This window comes from Octodon degus, unplaced genomic scaffold, assembly GCF_000260255.1.
Source record: "Octodon degus isolate 3935 unplaced genomic scaffold, OctDeg1.0 scaffold00302, whole genome shotgun sequence".
In the NCBI taxonomy this organism is placed as follows: Eukaryota; Metazoa; Chordata; class Mammalia; order Rodentia; family Octodontidae; genus Octodon; species Octodon degus.
The window spans coordinates 1,624,533-1,642,019 of record NW_004524878.1 but is presented as its reverse complement, the minus strand read 5'-3'; the positions used below and the strand labels follow the sequence as shown (position 1 = coordinate 1,642,019).

General features: G+C 44.9%; 2 protein-coding genes across 6 annotated transcripts; both read left to right on the top strand.

Moving 5' to 3' along the window:
* The first annotated feature begins 3,271 nt into the window (after window positions 1–3,271).
* Window positions 3,272–3,943, top strand: Ascl3 (achaete-scute family bHLH transcription factor 3). The gene has a single exon (XM_004647344.2). The coding sequence runs from the start codon at window positions 3,273–3,275 to the stop codon at window positions 3,813–3,815; it is 543 nt and encodes a 180-aa protein (XP_004647401.1). The 5' UTR covers window position 3,272; the 3' UTR covers window positions 3,816–3,943.
* A 2,661-nt stretch (window positions 3,944–6,604) lies between these two features.
* On the top strand, window positions 6,605–17,448 carry CUNH11orf16 (chromosome unknown C11orf16 homolog). Of its 5 annotated transcripts, none has more exons than XM_023707595.1 (7): window positions 6,605–6,657; window positions 7,438–7,612; window positions 9,805–9,961; window positions 11,410–11,632; window positions 12,847–13,497; window positions 16,360–16,572; window positions 17,155–17,448. In XM_023707595.1, the coding sequence occupies exons 2-6, from the start codon at window positions 7,440–7,442 to the stop codon at window positions 16,563–16,565; spliced, it is 1,410 nt and encodes a 469-aa protein (XP_023563363.1). In that variant the 5' UTR covers window positions 6,605–6,657; window positions 7,438–7,439; the 3' UTR covers window positions 16,566–16,572; window positions 17,155–17,448. The 5 variants fall into 5 exon arrangements, with proteins under 5 accessions (XP_023563363.1, XP_023563366.1, XP_023563367.1 ...); XM_023707596.1 differs by having other exon boundaries at window positions 6,614–6,632; window positions 7,440–7,612; XM_023707597.1 differs by having other exon boundaries at window positions 6,643–6,713; window positions 7,440–7,612.
* The last annotated feature ends 39 nt before the right edge of the window (window positions 17,449–17,487 follow it).

Here is a 17,487-nt window from a genome sequence, read left to right as displayed (position 1 = left end):
TGATAAATTTGCTGGTATGTCCACACAATGGTACACTATTCAGTGCTAAAAATAAATGAGCTTTCAAGCCACGAGAAGGCATGGAAGAACTTTAAATGTTTATCGCTAAGTGAAAGAGCCCTATCTGAGAAGACTACACACTAACTGGTTCCAATTATATGATCTTCTGGAAAATGCAAACCGTAGAGACAGAAAATGATCAGTGGTTGTAAGGGTTACAGGGAGGGAGACATGAACAGGCAGCACAGAGAATGTTTAGAGCATTAAAACCACTCTGAATGATACACTATCAGTAGATACAGGCCATTATGCATTTGTCCAGGCTCAGAATGTAAATGTAGAGCACCAAGAATGAAGCCTAATGGAAGCTCTAGACTTTGGGTAATGGTGACGTGTCATCCATTTTAGGTTCATCAATTATAACAAAGTTACCCCCATGGGGCAGGATGTTGATAGTGGAGAGGTCTGTGCAATGACTCTGTTCGGTTTTGCTACGAACCTAAAGCTACCCTAAAAAATGAAGTCTACCTAAGAGGAAAAAATAAAATTCATATTTTTAAAGACTAAATTCATATTGACCTTCCTCATTCTTGCCTAAATATTTCTAAAAGAATATTGACCAATATTTGCAGATTATGAGATTATTATGTAAAGATATTTTCCATAAATAATTCATATAAAATCATATAACCCAGATGAAGAGGGCACATCCTTTAAACAAAAATGTGTTACAAGTGTCCAATTGTGTGAGCAACTCTTTCTCTTTAGTATTATATGTTGTCATATCTACATATTAGCTAGGAAAAAACCAGCTAAACTAGAGCCAAGTAGTTCTGTTTAACTATAAGCTACTTTGCATATTGTCACTAGATGACCGCCTATAAATCAGATTAACTCAGACTCAGCCCAAAATACAGCAACGTGAGCAACAAAACTCAGGTAAGAGACACCTTGCAAAAATGGTCAGCAGGGGAGGATAAAAGCATGATTTTTAAGAAAACCCTTAGGCATGGTGATAGATGGTAAATTTTGTCAGTAATCTGATTATTTCATTAAATATCAATTATTACACTATAAAATCCAGAGTTTACTGGTGATTAAATCACCTGGAGGAGTGGAAAGCACTCCTTTTTTGGTTTGGAAGTTCAGGACCGCAGGTCTGGCCCCTGCTCTGCTACTAGCTTAGCAACCTTGACAACCTGTGATGGATGGGAGAAGAGGGTTTCTCCGCTTTTTCCCTCTTCTGACATCCCGTAATTATGTGTGCAGTAGAAGCTTTTTAGTTTTGACATCCCACTTATATTTTTAATGTATGAAAGTAGAAGCTTTTATGCTCAGCAGTGTATCAAGAACCTCTTACAATTTTATTATTAAGACCTCATTATTTCCCAGAAGAGCTCTGAGATAGAAACTTAAGATCTTCCCAAGGTGAGTGTTAGCTGTATGTGCATCTAGAACCATAGAGACCCAGCACTAACAATGTGTGTTGTGTTCTTTTAAAATAAAGTTCACTTGATTCCTAACACACACACACACACACACACACACACCTTAGACTCCATTGGGCTTCCTATCTTAATTATTTTCATTGCTGCAATTTTTTCCATTCTCTTACTCTGTTGTCTTACATCTTTCTTCTTTGCATAAATAAAAGATGAGCATCTCTAAAGGCTGCTGCATTGCTTGGTGGACTTACTGGAAAGCCTCAGCAGCAAAAATTGCTCATCGCTGTCTCAGGAGACACCCTGTTTTTCAAAAAATTATGCAATCTTGTTCAAGAACCTAGAAATGTAACTTCTTGTGGCAGATACAAATTACTCAGATTTCATGTGGGTCATGAGTTACAATATTATCTAAGTTATCTTGTAGGCTAAAACCATACCCAAAAATACCATTTTTGCATTTTTGGTTTTGATGACATTTGCTCTACTTTGGGGGAACCTGTTGTTAATTCTGGCTTGTTAGCTGTAGGCAAAAAGTAAAGCTCTTGTTAGAAACTTAGTAGGGCAGGCTGTATGTCAATTTGCCATCATTTTGTATGCCCTTATCTCTTACCCTTTGGAATTCCTGGTTGGGAATTTCCTAACTAGCTTCTCTCAGCAACTTTTCCTTTTGACAGAAACTTGGCTAGTTTTTAATCTCCTAAACATTTTTGTTTTATGCTAGTTATTTTAGGTCATTTGGTCAGCAGTTTGGGATCTTTCATTTCCTGATCCTCTCTGATTTCTAATTAGTTCTGTCCTACTTATCTCTTCCTCCCCTGCACCTTCATAGGAAGACTCTTCCTGGCACCAGCTCCTTTTCCAGCCTGTCCGCCATACCTCATAACTCTCCCCACTCCTCATCCCACCCTCCACCCTCCACTAACTTTTTTGTCTTTCTATATTTCTTGTCTTTTTGCAAGCACTGGCATACACCTGAGTTCTGGTCTTGACTACCACACCTTCCAGAACATAGCAGAACCTACAGAGTTCTTGCTGTCCCCAGACAAACCAGGACCACCATTATCTAATCTTACCCATAAATTCTGACTGCTTTGGCAGTGTTTTGCCTCTTTTTCATTAAATGCTACTATGTTTACAGAACCCTTCAGAGGGGCTGGGATACAGCTAAGCCAGCATAAGCACCTGCCTGGAAAGCACAAGGATCTGCATTTGATCCCCAGTACCAAAATAAAAGAAGCCTTCAGAGACCTCTTCACTCCTAAAGATATTGTGGGGGGGGGCCTTGAGAAAACAATAGCTGCATGTTTTATGGAGATCAGCAATTAGACTTCAAATTGCTTTCCTTTTTCCATTCTAAGTGTTTTCTTCAGATCTCAACAAATTGATCAATATTTTGATTTTCTGGTGTTTGGAAAATTGGAACCAGGTTTTCCATAAGGTATAGAGAAAAAGATACTACTATACAAGTATCCATTTGTGGAGAGGAGAGAGGAAAAGAACTCTGTGTACGATGCATTATGTGTGCCTTTTAAATTTTAACCTTCACAACCACCCTGCAGGATAGTTAATATCTGAAGTGGACGTGGGAAACAACTGAGGCTCGTAGAGGTTAAAATTGCCAAAGGACACAGAGCAAGGAAAGGGTAAAACCAAGATTGAAATCTATCTTAAAAAAAAAATCCTTTCTCTCCTTTTCGGAGCAAGCTCAAGAACTAGTCATCAAAACCTTAAATCTTTGAAGTGCTGATCACTAAGAAAGTAGCCTGCTCTCTTGAACTGGCCAAATTAATAAACTTGGTTGTATATTTCTAGGTTAAAGACGAAATAATGGACAATAGAAGCCACTCTAATCCACAAGACACATTTCCTGTCTTCTCTGAGTCCTCCCACTTGCCGCTACCCAGGTCCTTCTACCTGGACCCCATGGTCACTTTCCACCTGTACCCTGAGGCCCAGGTGCCACCCCCTTACTCTGAAGAGCTGTCATTGCTGCCTTTTACTAGTGACTCCCTGATCCTGGAAAATTATGGTGAGCCCTACCCTTTTCCCTTTCCGATGCCTTATCCGAATTACAGAAGATGTGAGTACTCCTATGGGCCTGCCTTCATCAGGAAAAGGAATGAGCGGGAGAGGCAGCGTGTGAAGTGTGTCAACGAGGGCTACGCCCAGCTCCGACATCATCTGCCGGAGGAGTACTTGGAGAAGCGACTCAGCAAAGTGGAAACTCTCCGAGCTGCAATCAAATACATTAGCTACCTGCAGTCTCTTCTGTATCCCGATAAAGCTGAGACCCAGAATAACCCTGGGAAAGGCTCTGCCCTAATGGCAACTTCCAGCCGCCACGCTGACCCTATTTTCAGAATCGTCTGAGCTAGGCTTTTCAACAAAAGAAATGCACAGAATGGAGTCTCTTGAAACATCACTCAATAGTTTTTCCTAAATGTAATTCCTGTGCGGGCAAATAGTAGCGCCAGTGCCAACCTATACTGCGTATTCCTTGTCTGGGATTTAGATGTACTAAAATTTTGAATAGACCAGAACATGCTTTGCTCATTCCTTCCAAGAGCTCTAGAGAAGTAGGTTTCTCCAGGGTTTCCTGGGTCTGTCACTCTGTCCTTCTCACACACTTAGCCAGAGTCCCAGGTGTGACAAACTTCCACAACAGCATGGCAAGTCTGACAAATGACTACATGATGCTTGTCACATATGCTGTAAATACTTCTTACTAAGCAATCACAATGAAGTTCCCTTGATTTGTCAAAATTCAGAGTTGAAGAAAAACCATGATGAGAAAAACCATCTTCGCAAATACAGATCACAAAACTTTGTTGTTTTCGAAATAACTTCAGACTCCTCTCTCTCCTGCACCTAGACTTCGTACTCTGCTCATACAGAACTCCAGAAGGCACTCTGCAGATTCTGCCTATTAGAAGTATTGCTGTACCTCCTTCTTTCTGTGTGCTTTTTATGTGTCCTTCATCCACAAACTAAGAAAAACAATGACTCACCAAATGGGTTTTTTTTTTAGTATTTACTCTGCCTGACACCTGATATGTATTCATGACCATTTTTAATCATTTACAATTGTCTATCTCATACTGTCTGTAATATCACATCCTCTAGGCCTTCCAGACTTTCCTCACCTTCACCAGTGTTCTATTTCTACTCCCATGGCTCATTTCAGCTCTTCTTGTCCCTCAGCTCCCAGTCCCATCTGTCACCAAGTCCTACTAAGATTTCCCTTGAGCTGTCTGTCACATTGTTTTGTCTCTGTGAAGTGTTTCCCAACTTCCATTCTCAGCCATTGCTTGCATCTTTATTTTGTAAATGTGTTTTTCTTGCAGTTACCCCTCTTCTGTCCTTATATACCTTACATACCTGCCTGTCTTTTTAGTAGTTCATAAGCTCCTTAAAGACCGATACCAGTCTTATTCACCCTACATTCCTTGTATCCTGCGAAAAGCCTCAAGTCAGGTAGGTGTCAGTAAATACCACTGTTACTATTTTCCTTTTCCAGTCCTGTCACCTGGATCATGGTTAACCATCTCCTCTCTGTCCTCTTGAGCTCTATTCACCACTGGTTCTGCTTCCATTCTGTGATATTCTCTTAAAGCATTTCGGCTGTGTTGGTCAGACTGCCAGATAAGCTCCTTTTGACTACCATGTTGTTTAAATTTATCTGCTCACTTTTCAAGGCACAATGCAATCTGTTCCCTTCTCAAATAGCCATGCCTTGCCATTCCCAGGATACCTGATCTGCTCCCCAAAGAAAATCAGTCTAGCAAAGGCATCCTTCTCTCTTGGCTCTTGCTTTCTAAACAGGCATAGTCTTTTCCCTTCCACCACTGAAATCTTACCATCCTATTCAGAAATAATTCCCTCACTGCCAACCTTCTTAGTCTTTTGTAGGCTCTGAACTTGTTTGCCAAGTCACTAATCCATTAAGGAGTGAGTCTAGACCACCATTACTTTGCTGACTACAAAGTTATGCTCTATGAGGAAAGTCTGCACCTAAGATGCTTTCTTTTTTTTTCTTTTTGCGGAACCGGGAATTGAACTCAGGCCCTTGCACTTGCCAGGGAAGCGCTTATTCCACTGAGCCATCTCCCCGGCCCCTGATGCTTTCAATTACAGGAAAGAGAAAACACAATCCAGCTGGCATCATCAATAAAGGAAATGTGTTGTCTCACGTAACTGGAGGACTTAGTTGCCAACAATCTGTTGTCCCTGGGTCTGTTTTTGTTAGGTCTATCTTCTCTTTCTCTGGAAATAGTTTCGGTGTCCTGAAAAGGCTATCAAAAGCTCTCTGAATTATATGCTTTCTTATTCATGCATAGGAAGCAAGAGAAAGTCTATAACCCAATGTTCCCAATAAGAGCCTCAAGGTTCACTCTGACTAGAGAGGTACTAAGAACCCCTAATTGACACACATTCCCCACACACACACACCTGGAGGTACAGTCAGCCTCTCTACCCATATGAATGCACAGACACGGCAGGGGGTGGAAGAGGGGAGGGGATGTGGGGGAGACATCCACAAACGTCCCTGCATATCTTGGTGGTATTCTGCACTAAACACAGTGCGCAGTGACGTTCAGGTCCTCAGATACCAGCCTCATGGGGGTGTTCAAGTAAGCAGAATCCAGACCTGGCCTCTGCTGTTCCTCTGGTCACATTGTCTACTCCCTGCCCTCCTAGGGATCACCATCTCTCTGCTCCTCAGCAGGGCCTTGTCTGCCTCAGACAAACTTGCCCACACCTGTGATTATTTTGTTTTAAACTACAGGAAAGTTCCCTGAGAGTCCCCATGCCTGCACAGGGGAGAAATCTCTCCCTCACCATGCACACAGGGTTCCCTTGGGATCCATGAGATGGCCCTCATGCAGTGGTTGACTCTGCTGGCAGTAGGGAAACCCAATCTCCCTCATACCACCACCAAAAAAAAAAAGAAAGAAAGAAAGAAAGAGAGAGAGAGAGAGAGAGAGAGAGAGAGAGAGAGAGAGAGAGAGACTACTCTCTCTGTGCTCCTATCTCTCAAGGCCTCCTGGCACCCTTCCACACATACTCTATGTTCCCAGGGGCCCAGACTGCCCTGCCTGCTTGCATCCATGGCAACATGCTGGGCAACAAGGAGTCAGTTGGGCTGAGGCCCTGAGCTCCAACTGTCAGAAGGGGCCAGAGGCTGAGGTGAGGAGGCCTGCTTTAAGGTTGTGAGTCTCTTTGGGGTGAGACCTGTGGACCTGGCAGGACAGAGCCTAACAGAGTCTGGTGAGCTGGGGTGGCCAAGTTTGAATATGGACCCTGGGTGGTGGCTGTCACCTCTGAGAAGGTTGATGGGTGCCATGACTCTGCAGTGTCAGCTCAGCATGGACCAGAGTTAGTCCTGCAGGGGAGGAGACCGGTTTGTCAGGGTTGGGGTTTGTGAAGAGAAGGGTGGCTTCCTGGGCCCAGGGAGGAGGAAAGAAAAAATCACTAAGGGATCTTGAGGTATGACCTCCTGAGAGCTGCAGCAGAGGTATAGAAGTTTAATACCCAACCACGAGGCTGTGGAGTATTTTTTAATATTTTTGACAGGGCCTGCAGGGTCTCACTATGTACAATGGACTCATGGTGATCCCCACATCCAGTCTCAATCACGGTCTCAGGGCACCCCTGGGGCATGAATGGACCACACCTGGGGAATTGAACCCTAACTCTGCGTCTGCCTAAGCAGGTGCTTTAATCCGCTGAGCTATTCAGCCATCCTGAGCTATTTGACCAGCCAAGAAGGATATTATAGTGGAGTTTTTCTAAGAATCACAGCTGCTGTTCTTCCCACTCCTCTGGGGCTTCCTGCACAGAGGCCATTGTTGAGGCCGAAGATCCAATGGGGACCCCGGTGTCTGTGGAGCAGGTGGGGGCGGTGCAAGGACACAGCTGTCCCCAGAGAGGGCCCACTGGGGCCCTCTCTGCTGGGCTGTGGATGAACTCCGGTAATCACGGTGCTTGTTCCAGATGGCTTCCCACAATCCTGCTGTACCCCCAGTACCTTTGCCGAAGTACTGCAGTGTGACCACAACCCTGAAGGCCCCTGGCTGGGGCTGTGCAGCAGTACCCACAGACCTCTCCTGCGCCTGCCCCTTTGCCCGCAGAACTCCTGGGTTTCCCAGGACCCACGCTTTCACCAGGTACTGTTCTCACCCCTCTGCAGGGAATGGTGTGCCCCAAGAAGGAGAGAACTTGATTTCTGACCTGGGGTTTGCATGCGGTAAAAGTCTCGTACTGTGGCTTACACTGTACTCCTGGTGACCTCTAGGGAGGAGGCTATGGCTTGGCTTGTAGCAGAGCTGTGGCTACCGCAGTTGAGTGAAAGCAGTCAGTACTGACCAAGTAAATGATTTCTAGCTCATTTTACCCTAAACAGTGAGACTGGCTGAGGCAATGTGTGAGAAATTAGGCTCGCTGCCACCAACAACCGAGCTGAGGTTTCCAGGCTCCCCTGTGGGTTCCCTCAGAATTCATCCTAGATGCATTTCAGCTGTCATCAGGGTTGGGGTCTGTGGAGTTCCTGTCACTGGGAAGGAGGGAGGCAGATCTAACCATATATCAAGCTACTTTTCTCAGACGTTTTCTGTATATTATTAGCTGAGTCATAACTCAGCACAGAAGTTACACAAGCATAGAGCCAACACCCTTCTTTCTCAAATCCTAACCATATATGACAGTTGAAAGTCCTCAGCTTTCCAGGGTTTTCTTTAATAGTGTCCTCAGTTAGCTGTCTCAAGTACAACTGCAAAAGGACAAAGGATGCAAAGTGTGAATAATTCACAGAACATAATAAAAGATAATAGAAAACAGGGAGGGAGACCTTTTTTAAATAGGAAGGGAACCAGAGATAGATGGGGAAGAGAGAGGAGAAGGAGGAAAGGGGAAATAAAAAGGATTAAGATGCAAATGTACATATACCAGCTCCTCAAGATAAATGTATTCATTGTGTATTGCAACCATGTACTAATAAAAAAAGTCTATAATGAATGTAAATATGCAAATTTTATTTAAATTCTAGGACTCATTTCTGTGTTATTCAGTTCAGTTTGCCTGGGTTAGGAACAGGTCAACCTGGATGGTTTTTCACTGCTCTCTTTTCTTGTTTTCTTTAAATAAATAAATAAAAAGAAAGATAAGAAATGCTACAGAATTTCATTAAACAAAATGATAAGAATTCAACAATGTTTGTTAAGTTGCATATTGTTGTCTTCAAATTAGTTGTTCAGATTGTCAGGTACAAGCATGCAAAATTGGTCAAAAATATTAAAAAGGAAAAAAAAAAAAGCATTAACTGCTCCTTTCAATAGACCAGTAGAGATCAGCAGTACAATTATCCAAGCTATCCCATATATATATATATATATATATATATATATATATATATATATATATATATTTTCCCCCCCTTCTTTCTTTTCTCCTTTCTCTCACCCCAGTTGTTCCTTCCCTTTGAGCAGTTACCATTCTGTTCAAGGCCGGGTTAAGCATCTACATATTCAGGCTTAACCATGAAACAGCTTCTCCAAAAACCCAGATACCCACTCTCCACCTCTCCAAGGCCAACTGACCTGGCCCACACACTTCCCCAGACCTGGTCTCTCATCTTCTTGCCCAGCTCCCAGACCCAGCTCCTTGTGCTGCCCCTGCTGCAGCCCTTCTCCATCCTTCGACCCCGCAGTGCTGAGGGCCTTACGGTTTTGCTCCTGGTACTGCCATCCACTCCACTTGGTCCAGGATAAGGCTGGGAGTCCATTTTTACTGGTATCTTAGGTGTCACTTCCAGGCACTCTTTCTGGTCTATTGTTCACTCTCAACAAGCATTAATTAACTTGAATACTCAAGGCCAATCATGTTTCAGTTCCCAATCCAAAAACAATGGTTCCATGGGCTGGCAAGATAGTTCAATGGTCCAAAGTGCCTGCTTAGGCAAGCTCTGGCAACAGCAGGGACCAAGGTTCAATCCCTGGCACCACATTCCGCTCCAGCCTGGCTCCCAGAGTGGGCTGAGTCTGCCACAGGAAAAAAAAAAAGGTTCCCTTTAGTGTCTTCACCTTCTTAAAAAAATAAAAAATAAAAAAATAAAAAAAAAAATATATATATATATATATATATATATATATTTAAGTTTATTGGTGCCTTTACTTTCTGCTCTCTCAAAAGTTTACCATATCAGAAGTGATGCATTTTGCCACATTCCCCATGGATTTCTGTTCCGGATCCCATTCTATGTCATTCACATGCCGTGGTGCTCCTTAGAGCTAACTGTGAAATATATTTCTTGATGTTTTTAGGATTTTAGTATCTGCCCATAATTCAGTTTGCTGTTTTCCAGGTATGCTTTGCATCACCCATGTCTCCACATTGCTGACCCAGCCTGGGAGGACCCTGGCTGGCTGGGAAGAGTTAGAGAGGCTGCGAACACCTGGGTCCTGGCAAGGAGGGAACCAGATGGATTTTATTACCCGGCTCAGATAAAGCCTGCTCCAGAGGTGAGTCCCTAACTCCGAGCATCTTCCTGGCAGGCTCCTCTGGGTGGCCCCTGTTGTACCTGATTTGCCTTACAACTATTTGGCCGATAGTGTGGTTTCTTCGATAGATCTCCCTTAGCCAGATTATACAAGTGAGCAGTGGGTATATTAGTTTGGTAGGACTCCATAACCAAATACCACAACTGAATACACTCTGATGTTGTCTGCCATGCTCATCCTGACCTTGTCTGAACTAATTATACCTGCAGTGACCCTGTTTCCAAGTAAAATTACCTTCCGAGTTGTGGAGGCTGGGACTTCAGCTGGTGAATTTGGTGGGAAGGGGGCCACAATTCTACCCATAGTGTTTTGTTTAGGAAAATCCAGTGTGTCTGATTATAGGTACAGCCTAAAAGAAAGGGCAAAGTGTGCCTGCTCACATACACTTGAGCTTGCTCTGCAATGTGGCCAGGAGCCTGGGCTGGGTTTTCCTTTAGGGGCTACTTACTTCTTTGGGGCTTTTCAAAATCAGACTAGGAGTGTGGATCAATGGAGGGAAGACTAGTATGAAGTGTCAAAAACAAAACAAGAAAATAATTGTGGAATTTCAAATCAAAAGTAATTTATCGTTTTTTTAATAAAAGGTGAATTCAAATTAAACGTTAGCTGAGTTTTGGCTCAAATATAGATCTTGCCATCCTCTCTAGAGATTTGTTAAAAATATACTACTTTCTCTTTAAGATCCTGAGTACTCAGACAATTTCTACTTTTATTTAGTTTATTTTTATTTTATTTTTTTTGCTCCGAATGCCCTCAGGGCTTGTTTGGCTGGCTGGAGAGTTGTGGGGATTGAACTAGAGCCACCTGAGGCTAACAGCTTGGTGAAAGCAGCCACTTAAAGAACTGAGCTAGGGCCAGGCCCCCTTATTTAGTTTAAGTCCTTTTGGTTTGCATGTTATTGGTTTACTTAGCTGAACATTTCTTCTCTAATTCTAAGGACAGATTGAGGGGTCCCTCACAGCCACAATAACTCCTTGTCCATGTGGGCAGGTAGATGAATAACAAACCATCCCTGGTGGGTCCTGGACATGGGAACAACTCTTCTTGGTAGTGTTTGGAGGAAGGGCGTGAGTTGAGGAAAGATCCAGAGGACCCAGGCTATTCCTGGGAATTGCAGGCCAGAAGTTTGTTGGGAGTAAAGAAAACCAGGAAAAGGAGGAGCCTGGAAAGGGAAAGGCAGATTGTGAGAAAGAAGAGCTGCCCATGGCGAGAAGCATTGAAGGGAACAGCAGCAGCCAACAGCCTGCTCGACTCCACTCTAATCAGCGGCAAGCATGCCTGTTCCTGTCCGTTCTCAACAGGGTTTCCTCTCTATAACAAGACTGGGCCCTGATTCTGGGGTATCCAAGGGAATCAGAGCCTCCCTGTCTTCCTTTCTAAGGTCAAATCTTTTCTGTTCTTTCCCACAGCTGGAGAGGCAAGGGATCCTGCTTGTGGAGTTTGAGGCTCCCTTTGTCACAGACCCCAAACTGCCAGCCCAGAGGCAGAGTGTGGTCTCAGAAGAAGATGTTGTTCAGCTCTCACCATACGTGGAATATTCACTGCGACCTGGGGACAAGGTACTGGCAGCATGGGAGCCAGGGCAACAGCGATATGGTCCTGGCACTGTCCTCTTGGGCTCAGAGATGCAAGGTAAGGGAAGCTGCTCCCCAGAGGGAGCCAAGATTGTGATCAGGCCAGAGCTTAGAGGTGTTCAAGCCATTTAAAAAGTATTTTATTATTTTATTTTATTTTTGGCCACACCAGGGATTGAACTCAGGCCCTTGTGCTTACCAGGGAAGCGCTTATTCCACTGAGCCATCTCCCCGGCCCCTAAAAAACAATTTTTTAAAAAATGTATTTGGTATAAGGTCTCACTATGCAGCTCTGATTCATACTGATCCTCCTGTTTTCAGCCTCCACAGCTCAGGGCTTACTGGTATGTGCCACCACGCCCGGTCTTGATGGCCAGCTCAGCATGCCCAGTGACAGGGCCAGTTCGGGATGTGGTGCCCGGGATCAAACCTGGGTCCTTGAGCTTGCCTAAGCAGGTGCTTAGTTTGCTGAGCTATCTCATCCACCTAAAAGAAGAATTCTTGCCACTTAACTCTGGGCACCAATAGATATCTAATCATTTGTTTTTGTTTTGTTTTGTTTTTGGAGATAGGGCTGTTTTGGTGTAGCTCAGACTGGCCTTGAATTTATTATGTAGCTCAGGTTGGCGTGTGATCTTCCTGTCTCAGCTTACTATAGTACTGGAATTATGGGCATGTACTACCATGCCTGGCTTAGAAATTGTGTTTTTCAGACTGTATTTTTTTTTTTTAAATCAGGGAAAGTAACCTATAGCTTCCCTGTCTGTGTTGGTTAGTGAAACCATAGTATTCACTTGGGATTGCAGCAGAACTTACTGCTCCTCCCTCATCAGGTTCCCCAGGGACTGACCATCATTTCATATGTGACAGTCAGCCCATTTGTGGGGTTTTTTTCTTTTGTGTGTGTGTGTGTGTGTGTGTGTGTGTGTGTGTGTGTAACTGGGGATTGAACTCAGGCCCTTGCGCTTGCCAGGCAAGCGCTTATTCTACTGAGCCATCTCCCCGCCCCCCCCGCCCCAGTCCACTTGTACTTTACACGATGCTAAGAAGTGTCTACTGAGGGTGCATTTTGGTGGTGTGAAAAACAGACTCCTCCAGCTCAGTTTGTCACCCAGGAGGCAGAGGGCTGGAGCATGTGGCCAGGATGAGGTGGCTACTGAAGTACAGGGAAGAAGAGACCAGAGCGGCCCAGCTGAGGCCTTGCCAGTGGCGATAGAAGAGCCCAAAGAAGAGGTTAATTATAATACAGTGTTGCCCTTTTCCATTTCATAGCATCAAAGGAAGAAGAAATCACTGTTCACTTGTGGAGTGGCAAGACAGCTCAGGTGCCTCTAGGTGGGGTCAGGTGGGTGCCCCCCACTGTCTGGAAGAAGGCTGTGGAAAGACTGAGCAAGTCTCATGCGAGTGAGCGCCCCTGTGCCCTCCTCGGGGCCCCTTGCTGCTCTCCCCTGGGGATGGTCACTGGAGACAGCACCAACAGGCTTCCTCCAGACACCACCTTCCTGTGCCCTCCCTGCCATCCTCATGCCTGCTGCCAGCTGCTGTGTCAGGCCCACTTCTGCTGCTGTCCCTCGATGAGCTCCACCTGGTGGCCTCTTACTAGGACCTCAGATACCACAGCCAGAGAACAGCCAGAGTCAGAGCTGAAGCCTACAGCACAACTTCTGCCCCTTGAAGGCCCTAAAGAGGAGCCGGTAGCAGTGCATGCTGTCCCCATTGTTTCTTCCTCTTCCTCCTCCTCCTCCTGTGAAGAAGATTTGGAGGATAATCTGGAAATCGGCCTTCCCCAGAGACTGGTGGTGAACAGCGCAGTGAACACTGACCCCATCCTCCCTGAGAGGCCTCTGAGACAGAGCAGCCTCCGCCAGCCCGAGTGGAGGTACTGGAGGAGGAACGGGCCGGAGCCACGTCCTAGGAAGCCAGGTAGACCAAGCATGAGGGCTCATCGTCCGAGAGGGGGCTGCTGGCTTGATTTCTGTGTTCCTTAGGAACCTGCTGCACCTCCCCATTCTGCTGGTTTGGGAATAATGAATGTTGGGAAGGCTGACATGAGGAAGTGTGGAAGTGGTCAGCTTCCCTTCCAGCTACAAATGATAGGCAGGATTAGCTGAGCTTTGTGCTAAGATTTATGTGTAACACCTGTCTTTTTCCCTGGCCCACTGACTGAGCTCTCCTGTTGGCTATTTTTGCTCCTTAGAGGCCTTGATTTGAACAGTTAAAATGTATCCAGGTGATTAGTGTCATGCCCCAAGAAGCACAGAAATTGGTCCTTAAACATTGTCCATCTGGCTCCAGTCTCCAGATGGGGACCCTAGAGTGGGAAGAACCACTGCCCATTCTTTACAACCAGCAAGGAAGCATTGTTGAGTTGTCCGTGGCTGTCACCCGCAGCTTCTCTCCTTTGAACTAGGGGCTGTGGGACATGCTGTGGTAGGTTTGGGGATCAGCCCCTTACCCATCCTGTGTAAATTCCCAGTGGCGCCTAGGCCAGTTGGCAGAGCTATGCGAGAGGTAGCTTGGATATGCCTCGTCCTAGGCTAGACTCTGGGGATCCCAGGGTCACTAATGTGACATCCAGTGAAGGGCAGTGGAGGCAGGCTAAGATGCTAAAGCTTCAGGGTCTCAAGGCACTGCCCACACTGGGCCCACACCGAGTCCTTGTGAAGACACTGTCCTTTTTCCAGGACAGTTAGGATTGCTCGCTCTTGTTCCATGGGAAAGGACTTTAGTTATAAATTAGACTTCAGTTCTAGAAAGTTTGAACAACTATTTCTTTAATCATAAACTTTCTTGGGTGTCTTCTGGGATCCCTGGGCTTTGGTCCGATTGGGTGGATATAAGCCTGCTGCAGCAGTATTTCACATGAAGCTGGCAGGCTTTCTCTAGCTTCCAAGGCATGGGTTCTTTCTCCAGCCTCACATTGGGAAACAGAAGGACAAAACCCCATCTGTGGCCTGCTGAGCTCCTTCTCCCTCCAAAAGGAAATTCTGTGTTGAAAATATAAAATGGAGGGGAAAGACACTGGTTTCTGTGGAGTCCACTGATCTCACAGTCACAAGCCTTGGCAACGGCTATTTAGAAACAGCTGTTTCTGAGATCTGCCTCCATAGCAAGTGAGGATATAAAGAGAATTGTGCCCCAAATCTAGTGTTTGGTTTTTTTTTTGTTGTTGTTGTTTTTAAGACAGCTGGTCTCGAACTCCTAGCAATCCTGCCTCAGGCTTGCAAGTGCTGGGATTATAGAAAATCTAGTTTTCATGCTAACGTTTGCATAGCTTTCACGGCCTCCTGCTTCAACACAGCCTGGAGATAGAAAAGGCATACCAGTCTGAGAGAGGAGTCTGGGAGCAGCTGGGACAGCACCAGTCCCAGCATGAGGAGAGGAACAACGGGGGGGGGGGGGGGCGGCAGGAGCCATGGTAGTCAAGACACGGGGTTCCCACTGCTGCAGCTTGCTCTATAGCAATCTCTAAAGTGGTTCCAAACCCTGTTAAGTCCAAACAAATTGACCCTGGCCCTAAGCATGCATTGCTGTCATCTCCACTGCTCAAAGCCACTTAGACCCACATTAGGTCACTTTCCCAACACTACGTTAAACAGATTCATTCCAAAGATTTTTCTCAAAAAAAAATATGTTCTGATGTTATAAAGATAAATAAGGTATCTTCAGGAACCACATCTTCTGTTACATTCTAGGGAAAGTTAATTCCAAGGGCTGACCCGTGTCACTGGGTGGGGTCCCAGAGCATCCCCAGCTCTTGCTGAAGACATGGTACTGCTTGTCACTGCTAAGTAGCAATGATGGGAATTTATAAGAATGCATGTGACCAGGGATGCAAACAATGCAAATGATCTTTTCTTTTTTTCTCTCCAGATTTCCTACTCTTTTAAGGAAGTGTGCTGCTTTGCTTCTCCTATGACTGGTATTTAATCAGTACTAGATGTCAGTTCTGTTGAGTACTGATGCTTGATAGTCTTGAGCACTCCCCTTCAGGAGCCTCCTGGATGGGTCCTTCTGCCCCCACACTTTAGTTCTTCTCAGTCACAGGCAGTGAGGCATCATTGATCTACTGTTGGGGAGGCCAGCCTGTGGCCTTCCAGACTGTGGGCGGCTGGCCTTCATGGTCCCTTTTCACCTGGAAAACGATGGGAGCAGGATTGTCTGTAGTTTTAAAGCAAATTTAAGGTATTCCTTCCATTTCATTTTTACTTATCAAGACAGGGTCTCACTGTAGCTCAGGCTGGCTTTAAATCCAGTGATACTCCTGCCTCAGTCTCCCAAGTGCTATGATTACATTTATGTGTCTCTGTACTTGGTGTGCTTGTTAGTGCTCTCCTATCCCTCAGAACTCACATTTTTCTTTCTTTTCTTTCTTCTTTCAGTTTCATCAAGTTACTAAGTTGCCCAGGCTAGGCTTGAATTTGCAAACCTCCCAAGATTTGCAGCCTCCCAGAGAAGTATCTTAAAACTTGTTTTTCCTATCAACATACTATCTTCTTGTGATCACTACTATGGGTGTTCCTCACAGCACTATGAAGGATAGAAGTTCCTTTGACTGGTGACAGCTCCTCACCTAAGACCTAAATTTGGGTATCAGACAGTAACATTTCCCAAATGCACAATGGCCAGACAAGATTAATAAACCTTATTTCTCTTTTAAAATAGAAAACGATAGGAGCTTAGAGATACTACGATGTAATCTGTGATATAGTTCTATTTGTCATCAAGACAAATCTCATTAAAAATGTGGCACATCCAACATGACTAAAATGATTTTGGGTTTAGGAATAAGATGTCACAACATCGGGAAGGAAAATGACAACAAACAAGAGAAAGTGCAAGTTGCAGTAGTTGGGACTACCAAGGAACTACTAAGGCCAACCAATATGAAGGCACTGCAACTGCTACAGGGAGCTCAACACAGAAAACTGGGTCCAAGTATCACAATGCATCAGCAGGATAAGAGTACATCCAAAACCAAAAGCCCCTAGGATCTAGGTAAGGCTGGGGAAGAACTTCTTAGGGACTCCTTACATAGTTCCTAGACCTTCTGAGGAATACACTCCCTCTAAAAGTGGTAAGGCGAATAAAGTTATAGAAAAAATAAAAATACGAAATAAACTGAGCAAATTAAAAAAGTGGTAAGGCCCATGGTCTACTTTTCCTGAAATTTGCACACAGCCACAGCTTCACATTTATTGTCTAGAGAACCCATTAAGTTCATCTGAGGCTTCCTGGAGGATGCAAGGATCCCATGTTTCAGTGACCCTTTGCCCTACACTGCTGGATACAGGTCTATTTTCCTAGGCCCTCTGTCAATGGGAGTCTGCTCTTGTAGGAATTCGAACATAGTCCTGTTCAACTTTGCTTTCATCACATAAAATACTGGCACTTTCCCTAAGACTTGCTATGTTCAAAATGGGATGAGTCACTGGGCAACTAAACTGGGAGATGCAATCATACTTTTGGTGTGCCAGCTTAGCAAGTGTGAGACATCAGTGACTTCTTCAAAATCAGTGATTTCTCATTCTTGAAATTATAGTCAGCATAAGACTGTCAGGATTTTTTCTTCCCCCACAGGAAATGAAAAGGCAGGCACGGCAAATATTTGAGGAGCGTTCCAAGAGTGGCTGATTGGCCTTCAATGGAAAGAGGTAGCGCACATACTGGAGGCGAGAAGCAAATGGGCACCTGTGATTTCACCCACTTAAGACCTTCCTGGAGATGAGCAGCAGGAGGGCAGTTGCAGGAGCTGGCGGCCTTGTCCAAGCACTCCTTGTCAAGGGCCTGGTGGGACCACTGGAGGACACCTTCCCCACAGAAGCCAGTGTCTGGTTGGCCAGCTTTGGGAATGTGTTCATGACGTCTCTGCCATCTTTTTATAAAGCCTACAGTTTGTACATAGGGATATTG